The 23,371-nt window shown below is 28.7% G+C and overlaps 2 protein-coding genes across 2 annotated transcripts; one reads left to right on the top strand and one right to left on the bottom strand.

The window, feature by feature from the left end:
- Positions 1-4,742: 4,742 nt before the first annotated feature.
- On the bottom strand, positions 4,743-5,807 carry LOC149889325 (uncharacterized). Its single transcript, XM_090086476.1, has one exon. It carries the CDS (start codon positions 5,674-5,676, stop codon positions 4,876-4,878), a length of 801 nt encoding a protein of 266 aa, XP_089942602.1. The 5' UTR covers positions 5,677-5,807; the 3' UTR covers positions 4,743-4,875.
- A 3,848-nt stretch (positions 5,808-9,655) lies between these two features.
- LOC145182698 (ras-related protein Rab-8A-like) lies at positions 9,656-17,985 on the top strand. The gene is made up of 6 exons (XM_090084947.1): positions 9,656-10,257; positions 11,434-11,494; positions 13,594-13,654; positions 14,739-14,816; positions 16,788-16,994; positions 17,240-17,985. Exons 1-6 carry the CDS (start codon positions 10,134-10,136, stop codon positions 17,330-17,332), a joined length of 624 nt encoding a protein of 207 aa, XP_089941073.1. The 5' UTR covers positions 9,656-10,133; the 3' UTR covers positions 17,333-17,985.
- Positions 17,986-23,371: the final 5,386 nt, after the last annotated feature.

The raw sequence follows: 23,371 nt of genomic DNA, 5'->3' as shown, positions 1-23,371 counted from the left end.
TTCTTAAATCATGTGTTGTTTTAAAATAAACAATAAATTTTATTTTGAAGTTCATTAATGTTATTTCGACTCTCTACATGGCTCTCTGATACAGATTTTATCAATTATCTTTAGAATAGCGTGTGACTGATTTGTTTTCCATGCAATTTTACATGTAATGTTCTCCTGGTGCATCGATTGTCTCACTATTCTTCGATTGAATGTTATATGTTTGAGCCGGGTAAAAATTAAAAATTATGTTTTCCTTCCTTTTACAAGGAAGTCTCTTATGCTATCAGATCAGCCCAAAAGTCTAAGCATTCTGCACAGGTTATGGTTATCGGGCTATCTTAGACCATGAATGTTTGGCCGAAGCATCATCCAGATTAATGGATTCGTGGATCATGATTATATTTCATCTGGCTTAATCAGGATATTTCATCAGGGTTAATCAGGATATTTGATGAGGATTTTCCCACAGACAAAACTTTTGGGGAAAAAATTAAAAGGGAGCATTAAAAAGACTTGAACAGGAAACGAGAATTTCAACAAGATAAACCGAACATGGGCATGCCAAGAATGAATGATTAAACAAGATAAACTGAACAAGGTTAAACAAGATAAACCGAACATGGTTTAAACAAGATAAACCGAACATGGGCATGTCAAGAATGAAAGATTAAACAAACTTGCGCCATTTTATATTGTCTTCTAAAATTTCAGCTTACTTAAAAAAAGACTATTACAAGGACGGAGGGGTTGCGTGCTATTCTTGCTTTTAATAGGTGTTTTGGCTGCCTAAAACTTAAAGGTTGCAAGTTTTTAAAGCCATTATGAAGTTATTGATTTCCTTACAGTTTAAATAATCATTTTGGCTCTTTTATGAGTTTACTTTATGATTTGGTCGTAAAGATACTGAAGTATGTGTGAATAAGAATAAACATTGAGACCAATTTTACAGAGTTTTATATTACTTTCTTTGTCATTTATAATTTTGACTTTAAACCTCTAATAGATTTGGAAACAATGAAAACCAAAAAGAACGAAAGTGATGACTTAAAAACTTTGGCTTACGATTTCGGTCTAAACCATCGAAAATTCTAAATGATTGTAGAACAATTAAAAGACACAAGCAATATATTTTTTTAAAGATTAGTATTTTGTTTTAAGTAAAAAATCAAACGTGCATTACGTTTGCAATCCTATTCTACAATTTGAACAACGAATTCTACAGCTCATCAAAAATGTTCATTGCTATAAAAGTCTTAAAAGTTGCAAAAGCACAATATTTTTTGAATCGTTCTACTCAAAAAATTGAATGGATGCAGCGTCGTCTAAAAGTATTTGTAATCAAAAATCCAGGCCAGACTGATCTAAACACGGTGTAAATAACGAGTAATCATTATTTCGAACTGTATTGTTCCAACAAAAGTGAAAGTTAAAGGTACTATTTTTGCCCAAAACCATCTAGTCAACAATTCTGTAATCCTATGCATCTTCTGTAGGAAAAGAAAATAATCTAATTACGGAAGATTGAAGAGAACAAATCATCAATCTTCAAGATTTTAGAGTTAAATCTTTCAAAAGAGCAATGTTTACCAGTGAAGGTATAAATCTGAAGTAATTACGATATGTAAAAGACGATAAATATTATCAATGAAAATGTGTCATGGTCAAACTTGAGTAAAATAAATTTGAATTATCAGGAGGAAAAACAAATGAGAAAATTTAACGGGTTTTTAACGAAAATTTAACGAATGAAAAATATCAGTTCGATTAAAAAAAGTCAAAGAAAAAAAAAACTTACGATAGGGAAATAACTTATGAAAACTTTCAATTGGGAAAACTGTCTTTTGTTTTCCCAATTAAAAGGTTTGTCATAAAAGTTGGACAAGTGTCTCCGGATAGTTTCGTCACATACCATATGAAGAAAGACGTTGAAACTCATTATTTCAGTTTATTTAACATTGATATACAATGTTAAAGCTTATACCAGACTTTTGAACTGGGGCTGAAGCATCTTAAATTTTCCATTCAACAGTTTGTAAATGGTATCGAAATGATGGTAGAATAAGTTTGTTGACATGCCTTAAAACTATCGCTGAAAACACGTTAAAGCAAAGGAGAAGGTGTTACCTGGCAGTTGTCCCAAACGATCATTTCGAAATACCTTTCACGAGAGAAGTTCAGCGTAATGCCACTTTCATTAAAAATGCAAAGCATTAGGTTATACTTTCTATCTTTACCCATGAAATTCAAGGACTCAGTTTTTCTTTACAAAACCTGATTATGGGTAAAAAAAAACAAACTAACCAACAAAGCCGTTTCTATGGCGGTAGTTAGGAAAGCATAAAATACTTTGGTACACTACAGCCGAATTATTTAAAAAGTTAAGTTAAAATTTACGAAGTAGTTTTCATATTATTTGCCCCTGCTAAATTCTGCATTAAAAAATATTAAAAATAAAAATTAATTTTAACTTTTTTTTTTAATGGGTTTTTTTTTAATGCGGACAAATAAAGAGGTTTAGCAGTCAAGTGCCATTTCCAGACGAAATTATTTGCAGATCCATGTATAAGCTCTTTTTTGGCAGCGCTTGCGTAAAACAATCAACTAAGTCGAAGAACTTTTGGTTCCTAAATTTTTTCAAACATTCGTTTAATTTGATAAAAGCTAATCGTTTACTTTATCACTTAACAAAATCATTATGAATTTACGCTTGTTAACCTTCTTAGCTATTAATTATATACTTGTAAATTTTAATTGCTTTAAACCACAAATTTTTTTTTTTTAGGAATCGTAAATAAAAATGACTCCAACAGCAGCAAATCAGAAAAATAACTATTTGATGATTTCTTAACTTTTTTGGATTTTTTAATTAGTGTTCTAATTAAATTAACTAGTGTGCCATTTCTTATTTATTTGAGTTACTAAAATTAACTTACGTGTAGCTGCGTCTTTACCGATAGAAAAGGAAAATCTGTGTTAATCAACGTAAAATATCTAAGTAAATTGTACAATTAACCACACAAATTATTTCCGTTGATTCTTTCTGCATCAATTTTTGCTATATATGTAAATACTTATTTAAAAAAATGTAAAAACGTAATTCTTTCATTAATCGTCTTGAAAAGTCGTGAATTATTATGAAATATCGTAAATTATCTGAAAATTATGTAAAATACTTAGAATGATCTATGTTGAATGACTTTGTTAAATATAAATATCTAACGAAATAATGAATATTAATTGAAAAAAAATCGCAAATTGTCGATCGGAATAATATTATCCAAATATTTCACGGTTGTTTGTGAACAAGAGTTTAGAACTGCCTTACACGAGCTTAATCACTTTAAGGGAAAAAAAAAAAAAAAATTAATTCCCGAAAAGTCGCGTATGAGTTATAATCTCTTCACGTAACGTCATTAAATTTAACAACCTCCATTTTTCTATGCTCTTCTATAAAAACAGCGGTAAATATTGCGTTTGACGTCACGACAACAATTTTTAAAAACTTTCAAAACAAATTTCAAGGAAAAATTTTTAATAAAAAGTGGAAGCGTTTATTTTTAATGCTTAAAAAATATGATTAAACTTTTTTTTTCCGTTTTTAAAACATTTATAAATGTTTTAAAAACGGAAAGAAAAAAAGTTTAACCATTTTTTACAAGCAATAAAATTCTTGTGAAGTTTTTTATTTGAAGACCTCAGTAATAAATCTACTTTAGTCAAATTTTTTCCCAAAATGAAAATAAAAAGTCTTTTATACTTGTCCAGTTTATCTACTGACCAATGTACGCCCGTATTTATTATTTACATAAGGTGGATTAAAAAACACTAATTAACATTTTGAAATTTCAAATATTTCTTCGGTCTAAAAGTATTTTCAAATTTTTTTTTTCACAAAACAATTATCGCGAGTTAATTACCGATAGCTCTACATTCAATTTGTATTTCTATTTCGCATATCTACGTAATTTTCTCGATTGTTCCATTTTTACTCATTTTAATTTGCATTTCTACGCATTTTTAGGTAACTAATAACATTTTTACGCATGTTAACTTAAATTTTTCACATTTTAGCCTACGGTTCACGCATTTTAATTTGCATTTCTACGCAATTATTTGCAATTTTACGCATTTTAATTTGCAGTTCTATGCGTTTTAATTCGCATTTCTACGCATTTTAACTTAATTTTTTTTTTTCGCATTTAATTTACATTTCTTACACAACTATTTGCATTTGAACACATTTTAGCTTGAATTTTACGCATTTTAGCTTGCATTTTACGCATTTTAATTTGCATTTCTACTGAAGAATTTGCATTTTTGCGCAGTTATTCATATTTCTAAGCATTATTATTTGCACATTTCAGTTTGCATTTCTGAGCAAATATTTACTACGCATTTTAATTGCATTTTTTGCAACTATTTGCATTTCTACACAGTTATTTGCTTTTCAAAACGATTTTATTCGCAGTTCTATGATTTTTAATGCAATTCTTGCGATGTTTTGCATTTTTACTAACCTTAATTAAATTTTGTATTAGGCACGTGGTTTAGTCAACTGAAAGATTTTAATTCCCTCTATTAGCAAAAGATATATTAGGTTTCTGAAATAAACGTAAAATTGCCAATTATATAATTGCAAAGAATATCTGGGATATACGGTAAGAGGGGGCGCCATAAACTAAGCAAAAGCTCCATTTGCAAAACCATAAAAAGTTTTTATTAACATTTAGCGTGCAATTAAAAAAACAATGTTTGTAAAAAAAGAATCTATTTCGTGTAAGTTCGGCATAAAATGTGCTGACAATTGCATTTTAAATTTAAAAGATAAAGTTTACAATAATAGTGATAATAATAAATAATTACAAGTAAAAAATAAAATATTGTTCAAAATTGTTGGTAAATATTTGATGAATGAAATGGGGACAAATCTAAAAAACTTTCGAATCCGTCCCCTGAAACCTGAAATTTTTCCTTCGAATTATCATCCCTGTATTTCTCCGGGTAATGGACCGTATATCGTTGAGGGTTTAGCACGTTTTTGGATTTTGGTACATAGGACATAGTTTTCTCATTTATTCTAGTGTGATTGTTCATCAGAATATCATCTCCAAAAAGCTTGTTTTCTATGAAGACTTTGTTTACCTGATGATTGTTGCTCTCTTCGTTGGTTACTCCGTACAAAGAATAATCGTTATATGCTGTTATATCTTCCTTTACATATGGGTTATCTGTAGTCATGTCGGTTTGATAATTTCTTGGATGAGAGTTCCAAAATGTCGTGGTTTTCATCATGTTTCGATTTATTTTGTTATCGTGGTCGTTGAAAAAAGTGTTTTTGCGTAAACTATCTGATGCACACGGGTTGAAAAAGATTCCTCTATCCGGGCTTGCGCTTTGTGTAAATTGTAGTCGATCGTCAAGGCTTAATTTAGCGAAGTCGCTGTTGTTCGCGTTAGATCGGGATTCTTTCCTACCTAACACTTGAATGTGACTCGCAACTTGCTTTCTCGTTCTGATCTTCTTCGTCTTTGCATATATGTATCGCGCAATAAGTTCGTTTCTGCCATACATTTTGTCTCGAGACGTTACCATAATCTTCTGGCGGCCGCAAGGTGGATATATTTTCACAGCCTCTTCAAAGCATCTCTGAACATCGCCGCTCCATAGACCTTCGTTACAAGACATTTCGAACTTTTTCTTTTGTTCGCGCAAACAATAAAATTGTATTGATTAGTTTTGTGCTTTTTAGCTGCTCTCAAATCTGAAGAACGATGCTGAAAAACTGCAGAGGTATTTGCTGAGCAAACAGCATTATATACATCGAGACCAGTCATGCATTTTATGTTTTAATCAGACATGCTGTTTGTAACCAAAGCTGAAGGCGACTACAGATGAAAAGATCATGCATAATGCGCAAAGAAAATATTCAATAATAATGAACTTAAATATTGCTAAATAAAATATTTTTGAAAACTGAATATGTATTTTTTAAATTCATCTTTTTGTTAAGATGTAAGAAGAACTGGGAAAGCAAACTTTTGTTTACTCTAATAAACTTAAAAAAGCGATTGGTTTGCGTAAATTAACGGGAAATGCGTTTATTGGCCAACGTTTAATTATCGTTCTTCAGTATTTCGCCAAGTTAGCGAAGCATACCAAAACCATTCTCAATTTCCGCTGTCGCCAACTTTTAGTTTGTGGACTGGAACTAGTCTGACCATCGCGGAAAGAGAACCTGCCCGGAAAGCTACCAACTAGCAGGAAATCTTCCTAAACAAATAGTTAAACTTTTATGCAAATCTTATAATTTCAAATAATTAAATGTTTAAAATATTCCAAACAACTAAAATAAATATTTTCTTCACTCCAAACAAAAACAAATTGATTGGAAAACTAGAAGTGGTTTGTAAAATTAAGAAACCTCACTAGATTTATCTTCTGCGAGTCCAATAAGCTGTTTTATGGTACTCTTGGTGTATCATAATTAGTTTTGCTTTTTTTTTTTACAATCATTCGTAGGGATTTGAAAGATAATTGAAAGAAGCGTTGAAAGGAGCGTTTAAATGAAGCGTTTTAAAAAACTGTTTGAAAGAAGCGTTTAGCTTGAGGCGTTTCAGCAGTGGCGTTTCATGGAAGGCTTTTGCAAGAAAGCGTTTAGGAGAATATTTGTTTAAAATGAGGCCTGAAATATTGAAAAAAAAGACGATGTTATAGCAGTAAAAACATTGAACTTTTTTGGAAAATAATTTTTTGGAAAATGCGGAGGTTCATCTCACTGCATCAGCTTCTTTTAAAATTCTCTCTCTGTTTTTTTCTTCTTCTTGTTCATGGCGAAAATTAGTTGATCAAATTTAGTTCTCAATAAACTCAAAACAACATTTGTAAAGTTTCATTTATAACTGTAGTTGTGTAAATTAAGAATATACTCTCGATACGAACCAATAGCATGCCTAACACGCGGCATATCGTGCGCCTTCCGTCAAGTAAATAACTCTGACTTGAAAAGATACTTGTGTTTTACATTCTTTATCATTTTTAAGCGATTTACAGCTTATAAAATGAGCATTTAAATATTTAGTCGAGGAAATAATTCAATTAAATATGTTATCTCCATTCATTGTCATACAAAAAACATGCTGAGCTAAACAATTTAAAAAATTTCTATAATGAGGTCGTTGTTTAAAACAACTTTAAATGAGGTCGGCGCAAAAGAAATGTAAGAGGGGAAAAAAGCAGGACACGAGGTTTTTAAGAACTTTTAATAAATGCAGGCGCATGAGTAGAATTATTTCTATAGGTAACACTCTCATCGGCCTTAGTTTGATCATTTCAATTTTTTAAGCTCTCGATAATTATTAATAACAGTTTAGGAATAAAATAATTTTTAAGTTAAAAAAAATTATATTTGTTCTTTTATCTTTTGTGAAAACTTTACTTAAAATTATTGATAATGATCTGATAATATTTGATAATATATGAAGAATAGATTTGGCTTCCAGCTGTTTTTGCCAAATTAATCTTAAAGGTTTTCTTAACGGTAATACATCTTGTTTATCGTTTCACTCACGTCTTAATTAGCTTCATACCTGTGTAGCGTGTTGTAAACGGCGGCAGTTCACTCGCATTCCACACACTGCACACTTGTCGAACAATCACCAGCTACGGTCATATTTGTTGTTTGTAAATATTTATTTCCTGTTGATTTTCGCGTAACAATCCTCTCTAGAAGCAAATGCTTTGACAATTTTTTTTTGGATTGTAAACAGTGAGCAAAGTTTTCAAAGAAGTTTGCTTTTAAGGGATTTGGGAAATACTATTTTTCCATCAAACATATATTTATTGTGTTGTATGTTTCAATTGTTGATCTTGGTGACTCATTTTCAGCTTCATCACCAGCTCCACTTCAGCTCCTCTTCAGCTCCTCTTCAGCTTGCACCATTTATGCTCATTTTTTCTTCTTTTAAATTGACATTTGAAACGTTCTTTGGGACTTCCCTTTTCTCCCTACGCCGAAAATGACCAGGACAATCAAAATGTCCGACTGACATATTTCGCTTAACTACATAAGACAAAAAAATTAATTTTTCAGTTGTCGTTATTTTTTAAAGTTCGAATGAATTGAAAGGTGATACTGACCCATGCCGTAGTCTGGTGAAACGCCGTGAAGCTCATTTAACTTAAACGAATTCGTATCCGAGGTTTTTTGGAAGCGACATTCGTATATCAAGCATCAGGAATTTTAGTTCAAAATATAGTTTATAAAACAACGGGATCATTGTAACAATCGTCGTTTCTCGTTATAAACTTTTAAGAAATGCTGCGAAACTTGTTTGGATGCTTGTTTAGAACTATAGGATGAAAAAGCTCACTCTTGTTGCTGATTTACAATTCACCTCGTAGAGTTAGAAATGAGAATCATTTTCATATGCAACCGTTCGGAACATGGATAAAGGTACGCTTTTTATAATTAAGCATTGAGCAGTTTGTGTAGCTTGAATAAACAAGAGCAATGGCATTTTTTTTAGCCACCCACTTTTGACTATAGTTTTTCATTGAAACAGTGTTCATTCTTCTCATTTGCATAAAGAGTTTGTCAACTTTAGATGTTTGTGGTTGCTTTAAGTATTTATAATTACATTTGAAATCTTTCTCTTTCCTGCTAATTAAATATTAAGTGTCGTGCTATAAAACTTTTAAGAGTTAAAATCATCTCATCATCTTATTCTTGAATGGGAGAAATACAAAAAATGTATTTTTAAACGATTATAAAATCTATTCTGAATTGAGTAAAAACATTATATAAAAAGAGAAAAAAAAGAAAATTAAAAAAAAAAAAAATATGTGCGCGAGCAATAAGTTCTTTTAGTGTGATTTTTAATCGTTGAGCTTTTAAAAGAAATTAATCCTCTGCAGCAGATCACCAGAGCATTTTTCAGCACATTTTCAACTGTTTAAGATACCCAAACTTTTAACAAGGAAATTCGAACCAAGCAATCGCAATGGGGTTTAGGAAATGACATTGTGCGGTAATTTTTGCTTAGTGCTCGGTTCAACGGATTAGATGGGGCAATAATCTGTTGTTGCTCCAGGCCTCATTAACAATAACAAAATACACACAAATAAAATTAAATGATCACAATTTATAAGGACAACAAAAAAAATCTTTTGCTTGAAGAACTTCTATATACAATAAACTTCTATATAAAACTGTTATGTAATTTACAAATGCCTATTTTCTACTTTTCATTCATGTTTCGATTTGTCAAAATGTCGGTTTTTGTCGGTTCTTCTGTTAAATGTCGGCTTTTATCGGTTTTCGGTAAACTTTCGTTTTTAGAATAAAAAATTTTGACTTTTGGCGATTCAAAGTTTGTTGTTGCTTTTTTATCTTAAGTTTTTTTTTTTTTTCGTAATTTAATATTTTAATTTTATCTTCTTTATTTCAACATTTTTACTTTGAAATAAAGAAGATAAAATTAAAATATTAAATTATGAAAATTCGCAGATTTAAATTTTTCAAATCGAAAAGTTCAAGTATCGTGATACTTTTCATGAAACCACAGTTTGTTTTTTAAAAATATCCAAAATCTTTTTTCCAAATAAATGGAGCGTGTTCAACCAACGACTTTTCTATTGTAAGGTGTGAGATGAAATCTAATTTGCCGAAACAGAACATGAGAACAAAGGCCGGTTTGTTGCATTTATAAAAATGCAAAACGAGTTGAGTACTCTGTCCACTTTCACGTTATAATAACAGAAAGATCTGTTCTGGAAAATCCTGAGCTCTTCAAATAGGATCAATAAGTTTGATATGTTGATGGCTTTGGCGACATAAAATAACTTCTTCACTCTTGCGTATTTGTCTAGATCTTAATACAAATTTATGTTTTTTATAATCGAATAAAAATACAGTGGCTAAAAGATTTAAATGCCTTCTTTTCCACGTTTGGAAGGACAGTTCCCTTATTGAAAATCTGAGCCTCTTTTACATGAATTAGGCATGACGTGATTTGAAATATATATAGGAGACTGGTTTTATACGTCATAATTTCTACCACCCAGCCTTCTCTCCGTTAAATATCATCATAACATGAAGCTGAGTCCGATATGTGTTACTGTTATAAGTAATTTAAGTTAAAAAGATGGCAAAAACATACGACTACTTATTTAAATTACTTTTGATTGGAGATTCAGGTGTTGGAAAGACATGTGTTTTATTTAGATTCTCAGAAGATGCATTTAATTCCACTTTTATATCAACAATAGGTAAGTGAAGTTTAATAATAAAAGATATAATTTAACTAGGATCTTTAAAAAATGGTCACAATTTTTAACGACCTGAGTGTCTTAAAAGCTGTAATAATCTCAAATAACTGTCCTTCTACATTTTAAAATAATTAGCGACCTAATACCCTGACAACCAAATAATATCTAGTTTGTTAATTGTTGTATTTAACCACAACATAATAACAAAGGCACTACTAATTTTACCAGACAAAAATTTGGTACTGAGTTTGAGAAAACTTAATTGAAAAAGTATTAAGAAAAAATCAGAAGCAATAAATAAAAAGTCAACATGAGCATATTGGTCATCAGTGAGTTTCAGTTACGAAAAGATTATTAACAAAATTGTCTTACTCAAAAGTAAAGAGAAGAAAAACTTATTGAATATAAAAAGAATGTTACTAGTAATTTACCAAAATATAAAATGTAATCAGTTAGTTAAATGTTTATGAGTTTCTTTAGGTTTAATTGTGTTTTAAAACATTTGATATGAATGATACACTAATTTTGTTTTAAAATACTAACTTTTACTAATAAAATTTGTTATACTAAAATTTTGAGTCTTGAAGAGTGAAAGTATAAATATGCAACAAAAAAATGTTAATTAAGCAGTGTTAATGAAGATATTTAACAACAAATATATATTAAGCAGTGTTAATGGAGACATCTTTCCTTGACTTGAAACTATGTAACTCAGGATGATGTAAGATAAATTTGTTTCATTTTCATAAAATTAATTAATGGTATTTTATAAAAACAGTAATAGTTACAAGTATTTGACATGTTATCAAACACTATTAAGCATAGTAGCGTCTCAATGTAAATAAAGTCTCAATGTAAATAAATTCCTAGGGAAAATCTCCTGAGTACATTTTGTATAAATAAATTTATACAAAATTTATACATTTTGTATAAAAAAATTAAAGTTTTGAAATGGTAGAAACTGAAATACCATTAAAAAATTTGTAACCAAATATTTCCATTCTCTTTAAGTCAGATAGTTATTTAATCTTTTAGTTTAACTGATTTATTATTTAATATCAAATGTTATTATTAAGATTTGTATTATTGTTTACATGACTTTTATTTTATTTACATGATATATTTACCTTAATATTAGATTTAAAATATTCATAAAATGTATTTTTGTATTTTTAGGCATTGATTTTAAAATTCGAACAATAGATTTGGATGGTAAAAAAATTAAATTGCAAATATGGTATGATTTAAAATTATTTTGATTAACTTAGTTAAATTGTATTTAGTCAAAAGGGACTTAATACAAAATGATCTTATTTTCTGGGCTAAAATATAGGAGTTTTGGATGTGTGTTGACTGGCTTAGTAAAACTTAAACAATTTTTGTTAAAAAAAAATATTAAGATCTTATAGTATTTTATTTTTTGTTTAAAAATAAAGTTTGGTGTGTCAGTTTGATTACTTTTCATAATTCTTCATGTTCTCATATCTCTTCAAAACTATATACACTACCATCCATAGTAATTCAAATGAGATTTTATTATTTTAAAGTATCAAAGTTTTATACTTCTTTTATTCATCATGGTAATATAATCATGGATAATTGATTTGAGTATAACTTAACAGTTATGCATTTGTATTTTATTTAATATATGTTAACAGTTCCTTTACCTAAGCATACTCAAGAATAATGGTTGTAATTTTATAAAATAAAAATAGGCTAATTATGTGGTTAATTACATATTGCAAAGAAATTTAAAGTTTCTACTTTAACATGGAGTATTGTAAAAAAGAAGAAAGATCATCGTGAATAACATCTGTCCAAGACAAAAGAATTGCTAACACCAGTAAAAGAAATTGACTATTAACTGCCCCAAAAATTACAAATAGTATAAATAAACCCTGAGAAGGTCAATTGTATACAATAACAGTGAAGAGGTGGTTGATAGAAGAAGGGGTTGGTGGTAGAATAGGTGCAAGGAAACCACCTCTTCGGCCTCAAACTAAGAAAAAAAATTTCAGTGGAAAAAATGATATGAACAATAGACTGTTGATGACTGGAAGTATATTGTTTTAATACTAAGAAGGTTATTTGTTTGAAGAAAAGTTAGACACAGGTGATGAATTAGATGTGGTGTCCTATGGGGGTTATTTTAGTTGTGATAATGCTACTGATATTTCAAAAATAGATGGAATAATATGATGAAATAAGTGTGAATTAGAAAATGAAAAAAGTAATTGAAAGAATGATTGGACCTCTGCAACCACCCAATTCTTCCCCTAAAGAGCTTTTGTAAAAAGAATTAAAAGAAATGTCAAAAACTTAATCCTTACTCGAAAAAAAAAATGTTGCAAAAGGTTAACAGTTACTTGCATTAAATAGACTTTTTAAAATTGAAAACATTAATATAGACACTAAATAGACTTTTTAAAATTGAATATGCAGAGTGCCACAAGTATGTACAACAGTTATTTCTAATGTAGGTGGCTCCAAAGAGAACAAGTTATAAACTAAATAAATATATATTTTTCATGTGACCTTAACAGTTATAGAGTGTATATTTGAAGTGGTTTTCTTTTTTAATTATTTTTTCCCATTAGTAAGTAAAACATTTAAGTTTTTTAAAAGTATTGTCGTTTGAAAAATTGTAGATAGTAATGTAGATATACATCTATGCATTACTTTAAATTTTAAAATAATGTCTACCTAGATGTTTAAAAACAATAGTTACAAAAAAATACTAAGCAAGATTTATTGACATGAATAAGATTCCAATTTTCAATTTTTCTGATCTGTGTTTGAATATCTATTTGAATGTTTTTCTGGTAAAGAAATTTTCATGAAATTTTTTAAACTTTCATAGATTCTTGATGAGCAACTCTGGATCATTTACAATGTTTCACAATTTTGCCTCTTAAATGCTTCACATGTTAAGGAATAATCATATTTTCACTCAAAATATTGAATTTGATGAGTGACTGGGATACTTTCTTTAAGATTTAGACTATTTTAGTGAAGTCCTGCAGTCACTATAATAGTCTCAATCTTAAAGAAAGTATCCCAGTCACTCTATAAAACTACATTTTATTATCATGTATCAAATCTACAAAAATGAGTTCCATGGTGAGTAACTGATTAGGTGATCTGAGGGACAGCTTGTTTGTAATTGCTGATTCTTTAAATATTAGGTTTTTTTAAAAATGGATTTACTGTCTTTTACTGTCTCACTTGAATAGCAACATGTTAACAAAATACAAAGAAAATTTATAGAAGTGGTTTTCTGTGGTGGCGGATGTCTACTTTCCTGTTAAAAAGATTGTTTGATTTATTAATTTTTAGGGACACTGCAGGACAGGAACGCTTTCGAACAATTACCACTGCATATTATAGAGGAGCTATGGTAAAAATGTTAAATATACTGTTATTCAGTGAAAATCAATAAGTTATATGTTGAATTGTTTTGTTTTAATAGAACATTTAAAGGAGCATTTAGCTGTTAGATGGCAACTCACCTATCTTCCATATGATATGAAAAAATTAGATGAAAATCTAATTTAGAATTTTAGTGCAATAAAATTGATCTCTTAAATTTCAAGTTGTAAAACTATTAAACCCTTTGCTTCGCAACACATTTAGATATTTTGTACTTGCTGTGTGCACATATTTCAGTAGTTTGATTTATTTTGTGTTGAGCAGTTCGACAAAATAGATACATGTAGAACGGTTAACAACTGTTTTTTAAAAATAAGACTCATAAGTTAAGATAATATCTAGTGAAAATAGTTGTGTTGAGCAGGAAACTATTTAAAAATGGTGTAAAAAAGGTGCAAAAATACTTGCTTGGAGTGTGAGGCACATTTTGTTTACAAGTATGTACGTGTTGTGAAGCACAAGGGGTAATTATACCTTTATTTCAGCAGATATTTGTTGGTTTTGAAATTTGTATAAAATATATTTATTGTCAGCTACTTAAGCATCAGAGTCTTGGTACAGAAAGTATCATGTAGTCACTGGATTGGTCATTTTTTACGATACTGATGCCGAATTGGCATCAGTCTCAGTAGGACAGATTTTTCCAATACCAACTTTGAAGTATTGTTGATGATAGTATTGTACATATGAGACTTCCAAAGCTCTGATGCTTACAACTACTTACCAACCTCTTTACTAAGATAAGATTAAATATGCCGAGTACTTCCTTACCATGACTCTTCATTGCCATGCTGAGCAATATGTTTTGTTTCCTTTTAATAATTACTTCATTAATTATTTTGTAATTTATTCATTATTACAATCTTGTTTACATATTAAGTTGATGTGGTAAAGTTTAATCATTCAATTTTAGTTTTATTGAGCGAAAGCATTTTTTCTGTAGAGAATAAAAAAATTTTTAAAGTAAATAAAGGCTTTGCGGAGAAATTTATTTTGAGTTAAATGAGCTTACATTATTGTAAATGTCTCAGTAATATGCAGTCTATTTATAGGGGATCATGTTGGTATATGACATCACAAATGAAAAGTCTTTTGATAATATTAAAAATTGGATAAGAAATATTGAAGAGGTATATTTATTTACTTTTATTTAATATTTTAGTTAATAACTGGTTAATTTCTCTTTCATATTTTCTTTCTAACTCTTCAGTTTAAGAGTTTCATTATGGTATTAGAATATTGCTTTGTAGTTCAATTTAGTTACTTATTAGTTGTATGTACTTAATTGGAGTTTAGAAACTGTCACACCTTTTCCTGATTTTACAAACCATTAGATGCACAAATCCATTACTGTGATTTATATGTGATAAATATCCCCCTCTTGAACCTTCTACTCCTGTACAGAATTTATTATTGACATACCAGCAATGCAGTTATTGCAACAAATAAAATTGCCCAAACACCAACTTATGATGCATTTAGATTTAACTTTTTTTTCTGTAGAAACCAGCTATTTATGTGTTACTAGCTATTTTTCTTGTCTACGCTGAAATAGAGATTTACAGACATGTTTTTTTTACAAGTATAAAAATGATACAAACCTTGTAAACTGTGTTTCCTTTATTTTTCTGCATCGCAAAAAAAATACGTAAATAACCTAAAGTTAGCATTGTATACAGAAATTGTTTTGAATGATATACTAATCTTGTTTTAAAATACTAATGATTTTTACTAATACCCATATTTGTAACTGGTATGTTTTAAAAGTACACAACAAATGTTTCCAAGAATATCCTGAATAGTTTGATATACCGCAACATGTTCTAACCTTCAACATTTTGCTGCAGCTCAGATCTAAAGCTGTAGATTATTGCAGTGGGTATTTCTTTTTTTTTGAAATTGTTTTGTCTGTAAGAAGCTAGATGTAAGTAAACTACAGCATAGACATTTAGCGTCTGTTGTATTCATTACACTTTACCAGCATTACTTGGATAGTTGCTTATTGAATCTTGCACACTTTTAAGAGCTATGAATAAAACATTGTGGATACTTTTTCCTACATATTGAGCTACAATCTTGCTTATGAAACTTGATTTCAGAGTCATTAAGGCATCTGAAATAGTTTCTTTTAAGTCAGTACAGTATTAATAAAATAAAGTGCTTTAGAAGAACAGCAATAATAAAGTACTTTTAAAGATCTTTTACAGACTTAAGCGTTTTTTTTTATGAATTCACAAAATGTATAAAAAAAACTCATTTCTAACTTGATCCAATATACAACAAATAATCAAAAATAGAACCAAAAAATGGGCAAAACAAACTAAACAAAATACTTTTTTTTTTGCAATAGAACATTATTATTGTAAAGTTAGATTCCACTATATTTGAGGTGTGAATAGATATAAAACAACAAATGTTTTGAAATTGTTAAAATACAATATTATACTTTAAAATTTTATTCTTTTATGCTTTTTTCTCCAAAAAAAGAAGACTACTAATAATTAGTATTAATAACTATATTATGTAATAATGCTTATGCTAAATCAAAGTAATTCCATGCCATGCTTACTCCAGCCTAAGAAGTCTTACGGTAAATGTTTTTTTTTTTTTTCTCTCGAGATAAGTATTTTACTATAATTTTTTAATTGTTGAAAAAAGTGAAATTAAACTTTAATAAAGTGAAATATAAAAAGTAATTTTTTCTGCTTGTTGAATTAAACACACTGTGTAGAAAAAAAAATTTTTTTTTTAAAAAAAAGTAACTGTCATACCAGTGACACACATGCACATGTTTCAACTTATTCATTATTAACAAAAACTTGTCTTAAATTTCACAACATTTCAGATTTTTTAGAAAGTATTTTAGAAATTTGTAATTTGTTTTGTTGTTCTTTCTTGCTATAAAATGATCAGTTCTTCTTGCTATAAAATGATGATTTCCTTTTACAAATATCTGTTTACTATTAAGTCCATTTTACCATTTGTGATGCTGTAGGAAGAATTTTTCAGTCATGTTGCTGATTGTGATTTTTTAGTAATCACTAGTATTACTAATCCTCTTTTGATGATTGAACTGTTTATTACACATATTTTCTTTGCAGCATGCAGCTGCTGATGTAGAAAAAATGATACTTGGAAACAAATGCGATATGAATGATAAAAGACAAGTTTCAGCAGAGCGTGGTCAAGCTTTAGCTGTGGATTATAATGTTAAATTTATGGAAACCAGTGCAAAAACTAGTGCAAATGTCGAAGAAGCATTTATATCTCTGGCAAGAGATATCAAAAAGAAAATGGACAAGAAACTGGTAATATTATTTATTATTAATGTACTTACATGTATTTATGTTTAACTATACTTATTCATCATAGGTTAAAAATGCTAAGGTCTAAACTATGTTGAGCTGAATCTATTAAAAATTTATCAGTTCTGGTACTAAAAAAACTCTGGGTCCTCCCAGCCCTAGTTGATTTTTTGGTATGTTTTGACATAATCGTTTGATATATTTATTTGTCGTATAAAATAGCATTCTTCATTTTCCATTTTTTATAGGAAAATCCTAATTCCAATTCCAACGACGGAAAGATAAAAGTTACGACAGAAAGTCAACCAAAAAAAGGACCTTGGAAATGTACTCTCCTTTAGAAATCTTTTATAGTATATTTTATGTCTATAGAGAATCACACCAGCCACATTCTGTATTTGCCTTACCATGTGTTCATTGGTATCTAAGTAAATAATTGAATTTATGTTTGCGGTACTTTTCACATTTTAAGCTGATATCAGCTGAGTGTCAACAAATATGAAAAATTATTTTATTTCCAAGGCTTTTGCTCGATTAAACCAGTCAGTATTATGTTTATATATATATATATTACACATCTGATATCAGTGACAGAATTCAAAAAAAAAATTTATAAGCGAGAGATGTGTCTGCTATATGTTTTCTTTATCAGAGGCCTTTTTTGTGAAAGTATATTTTTCTTTAAATGATAAATTTATGTAATTACCTTACATTATTGTAAGATTTTGTATAAGTAAGCCACTAAACGAAAATTTGATTTTTTTTTATTTTTTTTTTTTGCTTATTCTTTATCAATTGAAAATTTGAAACTGTTGACTTGTCGAAAGTTCTGTGTTGATTTCTAGGATTTTTTTATATTCGAAAACCTTTTTCTCAGAGATTGAGATGGCATTTTGTTTGTATTAAAATTATTTTCGAGGTATGTTTTCTTGTTAAAATCATTTTAATTGTTTTTATAGTTTGGTTGAATACCTGGATAAATTATGTAAATTTATTGTTCGCTGTCCTATATGTTTTTAAATTAGGTTAAAAACAATTTTATGAACTCAAAATTTTAATTGGAAAGTTTTAGTTTAAAGCATAAAAATGCTCTCTCGTGAGTTTTATTCACGCTGACGTGCTGAGAAAATAAAAATAAAGTTAAAAATATTTTTATGAACTCAAAATTTTATTTGGAAAGTTTTAGTTTCAAACATAAAAATGTTCCACTCGTGATTTTTTTTTTTTTTAATTTTACGCTGACGTACTGAGAAAAGAGAAGTTAAAGATAAAAAATCAAAATGAAAGAAAGTTTCAATTAAAAAAAAAGTTATCCGTTAAATGTTAAGGTAGCGAAATATATTCCGTTTCGCTTATGATGCAGACTGATGAAAAATGATTTACCATTACAAAAAATGTGACTAGACATTTAAAAAAAAAAAAACTATGAAAAATATAGTTAATAATGATTACACTACAAGAAATTCTTTTCTAAATTTCTTAGGATTAGTGCTAACCTGGTATAAGGATATCTAACAAGTTAATACATAACTGCCGTGAATTCATAAGATTTGATAACTGGGTGGAATGATAATTTAGATTTCTTTTCATGTAGTCGGCAAATATACTTTGTGAATTTTATAGCAATTTTTACATAAACATTTGTTATTTCACATCAAAGTGGTTAAGAGGTGCTCTGTCTCTTGAATGCAGAAGGAACTAAGGCTTTAAAATAAAGTACGAGTTTAGAGATTTTCTATCCGATGATTATAAATAAAACATTGGATTAAGTCTAATCCACGAAGTATTTTTTTAAAAATAAACCATGCTGTTGTTTGTGAAAGCCATTTTCTTGGAAATGTTTCAAAAATAATTGTCAATGGTAAAGAAAGACTCGACGAATTTCCTTCGATTTTTCACAAAATCCTTTAAGTGTGACACTAACTCCTCTTCCTAAACTAAAACCCAATAAAAAAGGTTTCTTCTTTAAATTATGAAGTGTGATGAGTCACCTTAATATAAGCCGATTTGTTTACCTTCAACTTTTTATGATGATTTTAAAAATTTTCATTTATTGATGAGAAAGAGAGAAAGTTATAAGAAGAAACTTGTAAGTAAAAACTTAAAAAAGAAATTTAAATTTCAAACAAAAGATTTGACAAAATAGAGAACTCCACAAAAAGCCTCAGAGTTGTTGAATAAATATTCTTCAAAAGCAATCAAAGTCAAAAGAGATTTTTTTAACTACTGGTCTTCAATTTCAAACATCTACGATCTCTCATACCAATGAGACCGAATCAAATCTTTTGAATACCCTGAGTTAAATGCTCATCCAATACAAAGTCTATCGAGGTTGATTTAGTTGCCGAAGCATCTCAAGCAACCACATTAAGAACTGTAGATTCGAATTTACAATCTGGACGGCGAGAAATAATCATTCTTTGAAATAAGACCTTAACTTGAGAAACGGAGATCTGGTTTGATAAAGAGAAGTGAATGCAGACAGTTAATCTAGCCAAGAAATAGAGTTAAGAATTACAAAGTTGCAAGATATAGTATTATCATATGATAGTTTTAAATCATAATGCTTATAAATAGCCCTTTCACTCAAAACCTTCTTCAGAATCACTGTTGTAGGAATTGTGGCATTTATTTTGTATCAAATGTGTTGGTGAAGAACCGTTTTGTTGTTTGTCTACAATTGACAACATCTTGTGCTGTAAATCTCAAGCAGCGCCCGATTAGGCAAATATCAGTTTGATTAGCAGCAAGTTGCAGTCGTTGTCATGAAATAAATCGGCACAAATTTCTTTAATATTAGAGATCTCATTTTTCAAAATTGCTTCTTCGTTGAATATTAAGTTAGTAGTTTTTTTTAAAAACTCAAATCTTAAATGTTAGAGTCAATATTTAAATCTGCAAATCTGCGACACTGAATACTTTCCCTTTAGGCTGGTTTGTATTTATTGCAAATAAGAAGAAAAAAAATGACAAAAATGAACGAAAGAAATTTAACAAACGCGCAACCCTTAAAAACAGGTAAACAATCAAATAAAGAAAGTCAATAAGAAATCTTCAGTCAAATACTTTACTAACCTCTTTTAATTTGTTAATTTAATGCATTTAACTAACAAATTTAACTTTTTGTAAAAGTGAAATACATTAAATACATCCTGTTTAAATATGTGCAGCGTTTTCGCGAGAATTCCAGTTACCGAACCACCGTTACGATTTAAGCTCGCATAATGGCAAAAAAAGCGTTTATCATGGAGCACCCGTAAAATTTTGAAAATACATTAAAAGAATTTTTTTTTTTTATTTTCAGTTGACATTTAATATGACTTATGTATGGTAAAACATATTGTTGGCCTAAAAAAAACGTCTTTTTGGGTCAAAATTCATCAAAAGTAATATTTCTTTTAGCACTTTAAAACAAGCAAATAGTTACAAATCCCGTCCGAAATCTTGAATGCATTACCGTTTTTTATTACTTAATTATGTATTTATTACTTAATTATGTATTTATTACTTAATTATGTATTTATTACTTAATTATGTATTTATTACTTAATTATGTATTTATTACTTAATTATGTTTTTATTACTTAATTAAGTTTTTTATTACTTAATTATGTTTTTAACAAATGAAGGAAATCCTGTTTCATTTTAATGCAAAAAAATCTCTATAAAATAAAAAGATCGCATAAATAGTGAATTAATTGCAACTCAAGTAGGGTAAATATTTATTTATACAAGTAATTACAAGTTCTTTATTATTTTTTACTTCTAAAGCTTTCTACTTCTTCAGTATTCGTTTTGTGAATCTAATTAACACACATCCGTTAGTATATTTAACATAATTATTACATATCCATTAGTATTTTAACATAATAGATATGTGAAACTAAATATATTACAAAATCATCACCTAAAAAACATTTAGTAATGTTTAAAAATTCTTTGGGATTTTTAAAATTTTTTTTTTTTAATGTAAATTCTTTTTTAAATCCTTTCTCCTACATGTTTCTTATTATATGGTCAGGAATAATCAAGATCTGCATTGGTTTAGGCTATTTCGCAGCTGTTTCGCAATTCGTAACGCGCGCATGAAGAAAGAAAAGAGTTTTAAATATAACGTAAATTTGAGATATAAAATGGAGATAACACATATAAATATGGAGATTTCATATATAGTGTGATATCTCCATATAATGTATTACACATATAGTATAATGTCATATAAAATGGAGATAATCGTATTAAATAGTCTAAAACTTGCAAACATAAAATTGAAATTTACGAGATGTTTCGGTTGGATTTAGGCAAATTGCCTTTTATTGTTTATGATCTGTAATACTAAAATCAGAATTAACGAAACATTGAAATCAGAAGGATCTATCTATTAAGTGGTCTCTTTAAAGTATTTGCGGATTATAAGTGAATTGATAAGCTAGGATAGATCTAGATACCGTGTTTGTTTTTTTTTCAAAATATATAAGTTCCAAAATCACACCCCTTCTCTTTGCTTATAGCAGCCTCGCTTGGTCATTTTATAGCAGCCTCGCTTGGTCATTTTTCGTTCAACAAAATAATTACAAATTATAAATTCACTCAGTATGGATTTTTATCTTTTTAATTCTTAGTATTTTTTTATGCTTTGATGCACGGATTCAGTTGTTTACTCTTAGAGTTGACAAAGCAAACTCTGATTGCGTCGATCAGCCAGCTTTTCGCAACTTGAAAGGATTACATAAAGTGTAAAAAGGGTTAAACAGTAAAGTAAAATGGAGTACGAAATTAATCGTTACGCAATTTGTTGTGTCTGTCTTTCGCAATTTGTTGCGTCTTCCATTTCTACATTAAAATTACCCGAAAACCTGATTTTTCGGTTATGTAGTTGCATTTTATATGCCCTTAATAAAAATTATATAAATTTAAAGAGCAAAATGTTTTTTAGTTTTTGCAGCCTGTTATGGCGTTGACTAGGCTTAGTATTATAGAAGACCATGATGTTATCCATTCAATGTAAATGTAATGTGGTTACAAAAGGGCATTACCTCGTATTAGAGAGATAATACCCTTTGGTATTAGGATATCATTGGATATTACCAATAAGTTCATGAGAATTCAAGAAATTGTTGTCTCATTTCTACAGACGCACTTTTAAATTGCAGTATACCACAAGAGACTGGCAGCCGCGGTTGACATTACAATTAGGAAGTAAAAACACGATGCACCCATGACTTACAGACAAGTTATAAGAATAAACTACTTTTGTTACACTACATCTTAGGATTAGTAAAAAGCTTCGTAAAGGCGATTGACAAGAAAATAGCGACGTTCAATTGTAAGTAAGTTTCTCATATCTGAAAATATATCTCGATCAATTTATGGGGCAACCAGCGAAGACTAAGAGAGTGCATCTATCAAGGGTTTGCAGTAATAGAAAAAAGATATCGAGGTGAATTGAGCCTTTCAGTACTTTGGGACTACAGCTGGAAAATTGAAATGGCTGTCCTTTTCAGATTCAAAAGAAAATTTAATTGAAGTACAGCCGTATGACTATTTTATATGACCAGTTTGGAAAATTAAAAAATAAAATTAACAAAATTTAAACATAATCTTGATTTTCTTGCTGCTACTTATAAAGTTGTTATCATTTCTCTTTCTTTTTCTTTTTTTTTTTTTAAGATTCAAGAGAAGTATAATCGTGTTGCAACTTAATACAACCAATTTATAAAATTATTAAAATTTAAATATATTCTTTTTCTTTCTTTTACTAAAAAAGTTTTTGCTTTTTTTTTATTAAAAAAAAAATAAATATATTTTGTCTAGGTCAAAAAAGTTGATTACTTCATGTATTCAGCACTTGAGGCTGATACTAAAATGGCAGGATTCGTTTATGAAACATACAGAAAATGCAAACTTTTAAAACATCGTTATAGTCATCCTAGGCTTCGTTTTTGTCATCACAAAAGATAATTCGTTCTTGTTATTTCATTATCTTTTATTTTTGTTGTGTTTTTGCTTGACTTGTTATGGTTACTACAAGTGTTGTTTCTTTTTTTTTTTTTTTTCCTTTTAGCTTGATTCTACTGTCTTTTTATAATTGCCTTTGTTCTGCGATTCCTTTTTTTATTCTACTATCTTTTTTAAAATTTTTTTCATTACAAGCAATTACATTTTTCTATCATTTCTTTTTCTCAAAGTTGAAATTAATCATCATGAATTTTCTTTACAATCAACTAATACCATTTTTTAAGATTGCTTTTTTTTCACATAACCTCTGCTTCTTCTTTTGGTCACCAGTTAAAAACCCTCTATTTTTGAAATATTTTTAAATTACGCATATTTTAAGTCTTTTTTTCTATATCACATTTAGCTTTTTTTTGTTCTATTTT

Source organism: Hydra viridissima, unplaced genomic scaffold, assembly GCF_058129835.1.
Source record: "Hydra viridissima isolate aposymbiotic clone 2 unplaced genomic scaffold, HvirCarnegie_v1 scaffold_4, whole genome shotgun sequence".
Classification (NCBI taxonomy): Eukaryota; Metazoa; Cnidaria; class Hydrozoa; order Anthoathecata; family Hydridae; genus Hydra; species Hydra viridissima.
Note: the sequence above shows the minus strand (reverse complement) of the source record. Positions and strands in the feature narration are given on the sequence as shown.

Coding starts and splice junctions, on each gene's coding strand:
- LOC145182698 (XM_090084947.1), top strand. CDS start 10,134: ATGGCAAAAACATACGACTACTTATTTAAATTACTTTTGATTGGAGAT. Junction 10,258..11,433: donor CACTTTTATATCAACAATAG/GTAAGTGAAGTT, acceptor TTGTATTTTTAG/GCATTGATTTTAAAATTCGA. Junction 16,995..17,239: donor AGAAAATGGACAAGAAACTG/GTAATATTATTT, acceptor CATTTTTTATAG/GAAAATCCTAATTCCAATTC.
- LOC149889325 (XM_090086476.1), bottom strand. CDS start 5,676: ATGTCTTGTAACGAAGGTCTATGGAGCGGCGATGTTCAGAGATGCTTT.